Genomic DNA, 12,455 nt, shown 5'->3' with positions numbered 1-12,455 from the left:
ACAGACACGATTGTTGAACCAATCCCATGTTGCTAAATCATAGCGAGCAGTGATGGGGATTAATACCAAATCACTGTCTGCAATAGGGAAAGTGTTCTAGATATCGCCTATAGCACACACTGCTTCTAGTGCGCCTAGGTAGGGAGGACAGAACGGTGTGGAGGGCAACCATGATTACGTCACAAGCGTAACCAGGAAGTGGAAGAGAGTGTAGTGTAAACCCCTCCTCCTCCATGTGAGTCGCCTTTGTACCACGCGCCGTCGGTGAGGAGAGACAGAACCGGCAGGGAGAAGGCGACGTCATACCGCTAGCCACGACACCCGACGGAGACTGAGGGAGAGGGAGAACTTGAGAGAGCGTGTGTGTGCGTGAGAGAGGAGACGGCGGAGACCAATCCAGGTACAGGACTTTGTTGGCGATGTGAATTATATGAGCGTGTAGAGGGAAAAGGGTGGAAATGGTCTCGCGTTTCTATGGGCAACGAGATAAAGTCGGGGTATTTGGGTGGGAAGAGACGGAGGCCTCGAACCACCGCGCACTTTCCCACACTGAACATCGCTCAGATCATGTCTAACTTGTACTTGATGGCTGTTTGAGATTCCTCCACACGAACCAAAACCCGATACGCAAAATCCTCGGGTTTTTTTCTTCTCTGAACCCCGGTGCTGCGCGCTGCGTCAGGTGAGCCTCGGGGAACTGGCTTTAATGCTGCGGTGCTGGAAAACCACAAGCAGAGCGTTTATTTTGCAGCGCTGACGCCAAATATAGATCTGATCAAAAAAAGTTTCCAAGGCAAATATACCATCCGGTTTAACACTGCGTCTTTTTCGGCTCTTTTTCCCCAGGTGTTGAAGAGACCAGAGAGCGGGGAAAGAAAGATGGCGGACGATCCGAGCGCAGCCGACAGAAACGTGGAAATCTGGAAAATTAAGAAGCTCATCAAGAGTTTAGAGGCTGCTCGGGGGTATGTGCAGGAGAAACTGAATCCAGGGATGTCTCACTGTGTCTATTGGACTTTTTGTTTAGCGGTGCGGGCGGATAGATCGCGTGCTGGGTTGCTAACTAACCAGCCAAATGCTAGCTGATTAGCCCGGGCCTTGGGAGGAGCAGTGGCGACACGAGACCCGGCAAATGAGCACTGACACGGGGTTGAGGTTGTTCCCAGGGCTGGGTTCAACTTTTTTAAATTAATTTTCATTTAGCGTATTCGCCTTGTATGTATAATACACGCAGTAGTGAATGAGCGGTTTAGCCAGCGGTGACTGGAAGTGGTACTACAGGTCAGAGTGCGGATGAGGGTAGTGTCACTAGCTAACAGCTAACAATGTGTGGAAATGAATTGACTTACACTGACGACGCGACTGCTGTTATTGACTCGTGTTTATTTGGCTGTGCTATGCTAAGCTAATTGACCGGCTGTAGCCGGTATTAGCCTGTCAGCGTCCCACTGAACGGCCCACGAGCCCAACACGGAATAACCCCACGCGCGAGCCCTCATTTCCCCACTGGGCAGCCTGGGTCACGTAGTTTCTGTCTCACTGGTTTGTCCAGGGCCTATCGTTGGTCTGTTGTTTCTGTGTGAGCTGTGTTCATGTGCTGGTGGAATAATGGTGGCAGACTGTGTTGAAGTATGCCATGTAGAAAGGGTGCATATGCTTCACTGCCTTTCACCACTTCCTTCCCATTTGCCAGGTAGTTACTGGTTAAGCACACACTTCAGTCCTTCATTCAAGGACAGCCTGTATGTGTGTGTGTGTTTCCTTGGACTGCAAGCAACACTGGACGGTGGTCTTCAAAAACAGCCGGACTGTGGTGCAAAGGAAAAAACAGCCCTGGACAGGACCGAATAGGTGTTTGTTCAGAACTGTCCATGTGCTGGCCCAGATCTGATTACTGTCCCCTCTGAAGACGATCACTCCAGCATTCGGACTTTTACCGAAACGAGTGTTTCGCTGTATTTTTTCGGAATTGCGTGAATAATGTGGGCTTTGACACACGCTCGCTTTTCTAAATACACATGCACTTGTGACTTGACACGTTTTCCTGCTAGCCTGGACTATTGACCGTGTTTGCACAACCAGTGCTACTGTGCAGTACTGTAGATTTTTTTTGTTCTAAGTAGTGATACTGTATTGCATATTGTACATCCTTTTCTTTGTTTATTGTGTAACGCTTGCATCGTTGCAGCTCCCCTCACTGATTATACGTGTGTTTATTGTAGCACAGATTCTCTGTTTGACGAGAGAAACGCCAGTAACGTCTACTTGACTTTTTTTGCACAAGCTGAACCGATGTCTAAAAATGTCAGTGGCGTTATGGAAAAATATTCAGATTTACAGGATTATGGTCTTTGGCATAAAAGGAGCCCCCGCCCTGAAACATGAAATATGTGGAAACGTTTGTGTTTGAGCTTGTGGTGTTAATTTTTGTGATGGGTGCTGTTTTTTGTGGGTTCTGTCCTGTGGGATTTAGTAATTGTGTGGATTGCTGGTGCAAACAAAAACTGTTTTTAAGCAACTGTGGAGCGAGGGATGATGGTTGAGTGGAAAACACCGAAGTAAATATCGGTGAATGTTTAAACTGGAAATTAAAAAAAAGGCTGTGCTTGAAAATTTCCCAAAATGTATTCCAGGAGGCTTTGTAGTAATTAGAAGGATTAATACTTAGCTTGATCATGTTTTTCTTTCTTTCTGTAAACCAAATAAATGCAGTGTCACCCATAGAAGGCTTTGTGAACTGGGTTTGAAATAATATTCAAGCTTTTCAAACAGTTTCTTGTTTATTGGTATCTTGTTTCAAATTGAATAAGATACTGGAAATGTGTTTCATGTTGTTCTTCCTGGGAAAGACAAAATCTAAAGGTCATGTATTGACACCCAGAATGACTGTCATGCTTTTCTTTTTCATGCTACAGTTTATTGACATTTTTTAATTAAAAAATCAGTTTTAATAATAGTTTTCTTTATGAAAAGAGCCCGTTCCCATAAGGAAAGAGCAAAGACATGTATTTGAAGAATGTGTGGTATTCGCCAAAACACATGCAGTGTAAAATATCTTCATTTTGTTCTGCTCGGGTTTCTAAAGGCAAATAAGCAACAGGTGAGGAGGTGAGTTGACGGATGTCATTGCAAACAATGAAGGCATTTTAAAAACTAAAGCCTGAAAGCTCCTGTATTACTGCTGCTTATGCCATTTAGTTTTAAGATGCACTATAGTGTTTATATCTGAAGTATTTTCTTCTGTTTGGTGTAGCTTGTTGGTTTTTTTTCTATCAGAGATTTTATCAGCTCTCCTGCAGTTGTAGCTATATTGTCCACAGCTTGCAGTTGTCTTGCTTCCCTGAAATAGCCGTGTTATCAGACGCACTCACACACGTTCAGTTTGCTGTTGCTTCTGTTTATCTGCCACCTGATCACTAGGCATAGTGACATGCGTCAATGTGCCTCACCCGTGAGATGCTACATTGCAAAACTTTAGTCTCTTCCTAAAACATTTAACTGAAACACTGCGATTAGAAATAACATTTGTGTTTTGGTTTCTAGTAAAGAGGAGGTCTTTGCTTGTTATGGCTACACTGACTGCAACCTGCACTGAACCGTTCAAGGTTGTGGTCTGTGTTTACTGAGGATAAGAAATCCGCCATGTTCATTTTCATTCTCAGTTACAGTTACCCAAGTAGGAGTGTTTGATGCATGAAGGTACTTTCATGATGCAGGCTATGTTGATTTGTTAGCAGTGTGCCATTAAAACAATGCCCAAACTCGTATGAAGGGTTAAAAATCTAACTTGATTGAGGGGCCGTGAGCCAAAAGGTAATGTTGTGCCTGTCTATTGATTATATAATCTGCTTAACTATTGCTGTATTTTCCAGTAAAACTTATAGTAAAAAGACCACCAAATCAAGTCACATTTAGCTTGCAGGCCCTACATATATACATTATACACATGAAAAAATATTTCTTGCCATGTTTTTTCGGGACCTTTGTGCAACACACAATACAACAACGTGAAGTACAAATGCACAAAAAGTTTAGACTGCGCTGGCTGTTAATACTCGCTGGGGCATGATAAGTAGACTAGACAACAGAACAATATTTAATGGATTATATGGCATTACAGGCTTAGGGTGTTTGTATTGAGTGTGTTGACTGAGTCTCTCTCTTTCTCGCTCTCTCTCTCACCCACACTCTCAGTAATGGGACCAGTATGATTTCACTGATCATCCCTCCCAAAGATCAGATCTCCAGAGTCGCTAAGATGCTGGCTGACGAGTTTGGCACCGCTTCCAACATCAAGAGCAGAGTCAACAGACTGTCAGTGCTGGGAGCGATCACCTCTGTACAGCAGAGACTCAAACTGTACAACAAAGGTGTGGATTTGTTTTACATTATCACAGCTTCACTTCCTCTTGCAATACTAAAGTTTAACAATTTGAGGTACAGCCTTGTGTTGTGCAGCGACATGCAGGATACTGTGGAGGGCTTTGTGACTGTCTATTGTTAAAAGTGCTGTAGAAATATCTTTGGAAATGTAATTAGAAGTTAGGAATTATTTGTGATGTGGAGTATTCTCTTTTGGGCAGACAGGTATGGCTGCTAATGTGTACATTTTAAAGTAAAAGTTTCTTATTCAAAAACCAGTTTTTCAACTTGAGTCTAGTTATGTATTTGCAGGGTTAACATATGGGTTAGTCATCGCTGTTTTTGTTCTTTGCAATGAGTGCTGGAAACTGGGTAGCTGCATTTTAGATAACGATCATACGAGAATAAAGTAAAAAAAAGAAAAAACGGAAGCCAATACACCAAATGGGAAAGGATTCAAGATGTGAAAAGTGCTTTTGCATCAGTAAGTGACTTGGGCCTGTGAATTTTGTTAAAACAACAACAAAAACACTGGCAGTATGAGCTGTTTGGAGTGTATAAATGGTGGAGCCGTGTATTATTCAGCAGTGGTCATGCCATTTATTTATTTTTACATTATACATTTCCACACCTGTATATAAGCATCCTGTGTGCAGAGTGCAAAAGATTGTTAGTGGTGTGATTTTTAAGACTTGTTTTTATCTCATGCAGTTCCCCCCAATGGCCTAGTAGTCTACTGTGGCACCATCGTGACTGAAGAAGGCAAAGAGAAGAAAGTCAACATTGACTTTGAGCCTTTCAAACCCATCAATACCTCGCTCTATCTCTGTGATAACAAATTTCACACTGAGGTAAGTAACGCACTAGCACGAGGTTCTGATTAATGATTCCAGCATTTATAGTTAAGAGAGGGTGAGAGACCAGTGTGATCAAAACTTCTGAGCCCAAAAGAGTTTGCACATGTAAATAGCTTAACTAAAAGCAAACGGTAGGATGGGAACAGGTAGGATCAGCACTTTGTGTTTCTAATATCCTACCAGCTCTTAGTTTTGTGTTGCCCATAATTGCTTGTGAAGTAAAATGATCCGGTGTTAACGTTAGAGCAAATTATAGATGAACTCCTAACGTAAATGTCACGCACTAACTGACTAATTACACAATGACCAGAATAGTGCTGTATAGAGGTTAATGGAACCCTAAGCCTTTAAACAATGCCTCAACATTAGAAGTAATTTGTTTGCTATGAATTTGATGGTATCTAATGTCAACAATGTTATACAAGATGGCTGTGGTTTATCCTGCTTTATAGTTCAAACAGACTACTGATATCATGTAGTACCGCCCAGCCATACATCTTTTCTCAGCCATGATAAGCTAAAGCTAAACTAAAATCCGCAATAGTTTTATCTCCGTTTTTCATACAGTTATCTACATTATCTTTTTATAAACGCTTGTACTTGCGCTATAGTACACAGAACTTGATGGGATTTCACCAACTTGTTAGAATCCAACAGAGTAGATGATTTAATTCAGTTTACTGTGATGCTAAAAAAAAAGAGAAAAAAGCACAAGGATTAAATTAAGACTGTCTGGTGGGGCAATCACTGTTCATATTTTCATAATGTTTGCATATATGAAAGAGATCACATGCCTACATGTCGTGTCAACAGGCAAGTTTTCCCCCTGTCTGCTGTAGAAAAAATGGCCTGAACAGATGTGCGTTGTTTTTTTGTTTTTTTTCTCGCAATATGCATTAAATGGGAACTTCTTACAACCACACATGCCACACTAAGGCCCGAGGAATTTTTGGAGCCAGGCTTTCGGATTTATTTGTTCCCCATTATTTACAATTAGACTATAGAATTAAGAAAATCTAATTTGAAAATGTTTTGTTGACGTACTCTAAAATATATATATATATATATATATATTTATATTTATTTATTTATTTATTTATTTTAGTCTTCTCTTGCTACTGTGAACATATGGTAAGAGTGCTGTAGTGTGTGAGACTGATTAGATTGTATACCAGTCATGTACAGATTTGTCAGTGCTCTTATCTCTGGCCTTTGTGTATGTGGATAAGTTATGGCACTATAAACCATTTGTTTGAGTTTGACAAGTTCTTCCTCTCTTCTTCCGTTCATAGGCTCTGACAGCGTTGTTGTCTGACGACAGCAAGTTTGGATTTATCGTGATCGACGGTAGCGGCGCGCTATTCGGGACCTTACAGGGCAACACCAGAGAAGTGCTGCACAAATTCACAGTGGACCTTCCCAAAAAACACGGTACGCAGCACACTTGTGCGCACACATATCCAGTAGCTTTGAATGGTAATTAGCTTGAAAGCAGTGTCTTCTTACCGCAGTGTGTCTCATCTGCCCTGTTGGAACTTGAATACTTGATCAGTTAAACCGTTCTCTCTCAAACTCTCAGGTCGTGGAGGACAGTCTGCACTGCGTTTTGCACGGTTGAGAATGGAGAAGAGACATAACTATGTGCGTAAGGTGGCTGAGACGGCGGTGCAGCTCTTCGTGTCGAATGATAAAGTCAACGTAGCAGGCTTAGTGTTGGCTGGTTCAGCAGACTTCAAGACTGAACTCAGCCAGTCTGACATGTTTGACCCGGTATGAGTGATTTTTTTTTTTTTTTTTTTGTTTGTTTTTGTTTAATTCTATGCACAATCCTGGTCTTTTTTTTGTTTACTTTTTGTTAGTATTTATAGCCCAGGCAATAAGCACTTTTGCCTACAAAAGCATTTAGCACAGGGTTTTGGCACAAAGGAACTGAAATATTTTCAGAAGTAGTCAAATTTAGAAATTCTTTGCACACCATTCTGACTGATTTTTATTGTCAGCTGTCATGTTTGTGTGTATGTGTATATAGATAGATATAGATATAGAAATATATTATTTGTTTTTTTTTTTTTTTGTCTTTTTAGCTTCTATCTTCCCACATTGACAATCGCTTTTATTGCCTTGAATGGCTTTTTTCCATTCACCTTTAAAGTTTGGTTGACAATTAAATACACAGTCTAATAATGGGAGTACGGTTGCGTTCTGTTTTGGTTTATTCTTGTTTTTAATGTTCTGTAAAATGCAAAAATTGGAAACAAGTTTCAGTTTTCGTTGTTTTTCTGTTCAAAATCTTTGCAGTAATTACACCAATTCTGCACTCTTCTCAATTCACTCACTCTGAATTGGCAGCATGTCGTCTTGGCCTGTATCACTGGCAAGAGCATATAGTGTGCCATTGTAAGAAATGTAGGACAGTAACAATCATGACTCTTATTTTGTCTTCAGTTGGGGTTAGCTTGAATTAAAAAGATTTTACCTTTGGTTTTGATTCCTATCTATATTATACTCTCAGATTTCACTTATCCAGAACCCTACGAGGAGTTTATAGCTTAGATCCGATTAATTTGCTGGTTTGTACGTGAACGCGGTATGAAAAGACGTTCCCATTCCGTTCTAATATTACTGCTCCCAGACACGTGGCCTGTAATTCTTTACACAGTATCGAATCAATAAATCATTTGTGCTGTAATGTAGTCTCGTCCACGCCGACCTTTTTAAACAAAGTCTCAATACAATTTATCTTGATGAACTCAGCTGTCCTGTAGCTGTCCTTTTTAATGCCGGCTGATATTTCACGTTTCTGACCATTCATATAAAAAGACCTGAATATATCAGCTCATGTGAAACAATCTTTTTCTTTAGACTTGGACTCTAACAAGTCCAGGTATAGCATCAATGCAATTTTCATTTTTTTTATTCTCTTGTAATGTCATTGGGCCTTTGTAAGAGGTACTTCATTGTTCTGGGAACTCTGCCTCAGCTTAACTACTCTCAACATAGTGTTATTTATGTACAAAACATGATATTGACTTTAACATAAATTTTTTTTATTTATTTTAGCTTTAATTTCTCTTTCTCCCAAATTACTGTCTGGAATCCGCATTGCCTAGAGATAACGGCAGAAAAACAGCTTTACCTGTTCCCATGCAGCATAATCTTTTGCCTTCTGTACCTGACTCTTCTAGTTACAATTAATTGCTTTCTTTTTAGTCGAATTTTTTGCTGTTCGCTACTTAAAGGGCAAGTGCACTTTCATTCACCATTTTCTAGTAATGTGAATGATATAATAAGAAAATCACTATGGAAGTCTTGGAGACATCAAAAGTTATGGTTGCATTGAATTAGGCATGTTGGCTAGTGAGTCATCTGCGTGTTGATCAGCACAGTGCTGATATCCAGGGTATTAGCATAAAGGTTGAAGCTTTGTTACCTGATCCGTTTGAGCGGGGTATACTGATGAGAAGGTGAGAGTCCAGGCGAGGGATTTAAGTGAGTGTTTCTGTTTAAGTGGAAATAAAGGGCTCTTAATGAGTTGTCAGTGGAAATAATGAAAAATAATTAAATTGGAAATGTAAACTCGCATTTTCTCACAATGATGATTATTGATATGCAAGATTACCCTGGTAGCTGTTCCTTTCCTTTCATTTTTTAATGTATGGCAATATTAGGCTTTGTAGCAACGCACAGGAACTCACTGATGTCTGTCCCCTTGTTTGATTGCAGAGGTTACAGGCAAAGGTGCTTAAGCTGGTAGACATCTCTTACGGCGGCGAGAATGGTTTTAATCAGGCCATCGAACTATCGGCCGAGGTCCTCTCCAACGTCAAATTCATCCAGGAGAAGAAGCTAATAGGTACACACTGTGATTAATCAAAAAAACAGACTGTGTTGGTAAATAATGCAAATTTGCACAAATATAATTGTTATGCCCTCTGTCTCTCAGGTCGCTATTTTGATGAAATCAGCCAGGACACGGGGAAGTACTGTTTTGGTGTCGAAGACACGCTGAAGGCCCTGGAGATGGGAGCAGTGGAGATCCTCATTGTTTACGAGAATCTGGACACCATGAGATACATTCTACGAGTACATGGGGCTGAGGTCAACGGAGCAGAAAACGGTACACACACACACCCTATACCATGATCATTTTGTGGGGACAACAAACGGAAAACAGCAGTGACACACACAAACCCTGTTGTCCACACACAAGTAGACACTTTCATTACTCCACAGGCCTGTATTCATTAGATACATATGCTGTATGAGTGTACACAAGCTTGGCTACAGAGGTGGGATACATGTTTACAGTGAGTAGAAAGAAGTCAAGGGCAGAAGATCAAGTCTTTTTTGGAGCTGCATCAGCCAGCTGTCAGGTGTGTGTGCGCACGCACATTGTGTTTTACTTGCTTTCTTAACCCTGGCTCAGTTGACCTTTAGCCTTTGAAAGGAGATTTTGTATCCTTACTGTACATTAGTTGTTGAACTCTTTAGTCAGACTTGGATAAGCTGAGCTAGTTAAGTGGGAGGTGTATGTTTTGCGTGTTGTTAAATGGTTCACAACTTCCGGATGGTTAATTCTGATTATAGGTATTTGGGTAATGTTTGTTTACAATTTTAGATTTAAAAACACGGCAAAATCATATTTAAAAAAAAAATTACAAAAGAGTAATTTTACTCTTGGTTTGTTTCAGATGAGAAGACCATTTATTTGACACCTGAGCAAGAGAAGGACAAGTCGCACTTCACAGACAAGGAGGTGTGTGTGTGTGTTGTGTGTGTCTCCATGTGCATTTATTCATGAGTTGAAAAGGCCTGTGTAAAAGGTCACGTTTCGTTTTGCGACATTCACCCGTTTTCACAAGTTCCTACCAAATAAGTCTCGGTGTCCTTGTGGAAAAGGCGAACTGTGCTTTTTAATGCGTAGAATTTGAACTCATTTCTGTTACAGCGATTGTCAAAAGTCAAACTTTGTCCACATGAATTTTTTGCGTTCATCAGACGGGGCAGGAGCACGAGCTGATCGAGTGTATGCCGCTGCTGGAGTGGTTTGCTAATAACTATAAGAAGTTTGGAGCCACGCTGGAGATAGTCACAGACAAAAGTCAAGAGGGTTCGCAGTTCGTGAAGGGATTTGGAGGAATCGGAGGTGGGCGCACAGACCTGTGCATTTCTACTTTTCTAAAATCATTGAATTTAGATTTCTTTAACATGTTGCATAAGTGTGTGGCTGAAGGTTAAGTGTCTTGTTGAAGGTCCTAACAGTGGCCAGATTTGAGTAGAAATGTACATCCAAATACATGGGTAACCATTTGCAGCATCTGTATTTAAATGGTAAAATCACTGTGCAGGTATTTTATATCCTTATATCTTTGTGGTGACGGTTCTAACTTGAATTGAGAATGTAGCTTAATGTCAGAGCTCTTCCATTCACAGCATTAAACATTCTTTTCCGCCCCCAGGTGGATGTAACCAAATATCAGCTTGGATATACAAATATTTAAATTAGGCAGAAGGCATGTCTACTTTTTCGGTGGTGGTTGTTTAGGCTTTCAGCTGGTCTATTTGTTTTAAAACAAAGACATGTACTTGTGTTGCCGTCAATATATATATATATATATATATATTCTTTTTTTTGTGGTAAATCTGTTGACATGATGGCCAGCTACTAATTAAAATGAATGAAAAAAATAATTTGCAATTTAAGTTTCCACACTAGTGTTGACCAGATAGATCAAGATAGAAGCTGCTTTGAGACAATGTCTGTTGTGAAAAGCGCTATATAAATAAACTTGACTTGATAGATCAGGGGTGTCAAACTCGAGATCATATCAAATGTGTATTAGATATGATCAAATGTGTATTGTATAGTATATAGCGCATACACCGCTAATACTACAAATCCCAGAATGCTTTGTTAGTGCGTTGGCGCGTCAGTCGAGACCGCTGAAAAACTGTGTACTCGGCGCTAAACCTTCAAATGGAGCTGATTGAACTCCAGTGTAAAAACACGCTCAAGTCAAAGTACGACTCTGTGTGTGCTGCACAGTTTCCATGTTTCCTCCCCAACACACTGCTCCAACTCCATGCCCAAGCTGCTCAAATCCTCTTTATGAACACCAGCACATATCTGTGTGTGTAACTGTTCTCTTTGATGAAGATGAACAAAACACCACTCAGGAGTCTCACTGATGAACATCTTCACTCTATCCTGAGGATTTCCTCAGCCCAGAGCCTAAACTCAGACATTGATACACATTGGCTTGAACCAATGTGCATCAGAGTAAATCAGAGTGTAGCAAACTGAGCTTGAATGAATGTTGTCCTTATGCACTTTTTCTACTCCAAGGCATGGACTGGTTATAGTTGAAAGATTACTTGTTTTTTAATTGAAGGAAATTATTTTTGGCTGTTTTGTTGTTGCCCTGTGGGGAAAAAAGGTTTACATTAAAAAGGTTCTGATGTGTTTATAATATTAAACTTTATTTTTGCATAAACATTGAATCTGGAACAACCAAAGTTTGTTTCCATATGAAAATGTTCAACATTACACATTTGGAGAGACGGAAAACATGCACAATTGCAGTAAATTTTTCAATAAATATTGAATTTGGCCCGTGATTTCGTCCCAGTTTTAATTTTTTGCCCACTGTGAATAAGTTTGACACCCCTGAGATAAATCATACAGAAACTTTCTGATAAACTGTCAAGCATCAATATTAAATTAAAAAAAACACCTTGGGGATCAGTGATTGCTTGCTCGTGTGTTCGTGAAAAACCGAAGCACAATTGCTACACTGAACTGAATGCATTTCGAAATCTCATTAATCAAGAATAATTGAAAAGAATGACCAATAAATGCAAGTTTTCTCTTTCGTTCACTGCGTCTCTCTTGTTTTTCTCAGGTATTTTGCGGTACAGAGTGGATTTCCAAGGGATGGAATACCAGGGAGAAGACGACGAGTTTTTCGATTTGGATGACTACTAGGTAGTCTGAGACTGAAACATGAAGCAAAATGAAAAGAATGAAATGGAGGAAAAAAAAATCCAGAAAGAAATCTTTCTTTTGCAGCAACCGAGTGTGTGGACCCTAATTAACCACAAACACACACAAAACAAACACACACAGGCAGTTACAGAGGCTGAAGAGGAATTCACTGTCTGTCAATCAAATGAAGGACAGCGCCCTCCATGAATAATAAATCTGCTCCTGCCTTAGAGCGATCTGATTGGATAAAA

General features: G+C 40.2%; 1 protein-coding gene across 1 annotated transcript; it reads left to right on the top strand.

The window, feature by feature from the left end:
* The first annotated feature begins 221 nt into the window (after positions 1–221).
* Positions 222–12,455, top strand: etf1a (eukaryotic translation termination factor 1a). The gene is made up of 11 exons (XM_046860003.1): positions 222–400; positions 847–965; positions 4,195–4,370; positions 5,074–5,213; positions 6,512–6,650; positions 6,799–6,989; positions 8,943–9,072; positions 9,163–9,336; positions 9,911–9,975; positions 10,218–10,365; positions 12,122–12,455. The coding sequence occupies exons 2-11, from the start codon at positions 880–882 to the stop codon at positions 12,202–12,204; spliced, it is 1,332 nt and encodes a 443-aa protein (XP_046715959.1). The 5' UTR covers positions 222–400; positions 847–879; the 3' UTR covers positions 12,205–12,455.

The sequence above is a fragment of the Silurus meridionalis genome, chromosome 10 (assembly GCF_014805685.1).
Source record: "Silurus meridionalis isolate SWU-2019-XX chromosome 10, ASM1480568v1, whole genome shotgun sequence".
In the NCBI taxonomy this organism is placed as follows: domain Eukaryota; kingdom Metazoa; phylum Chordata; class Actinopteri; order Siluriformes; family Siluridae; genus Silurus; species Silurus meridionalis.
This window is presented reverse-complemented; position numbering and strand designations above follow the sequence as displayed.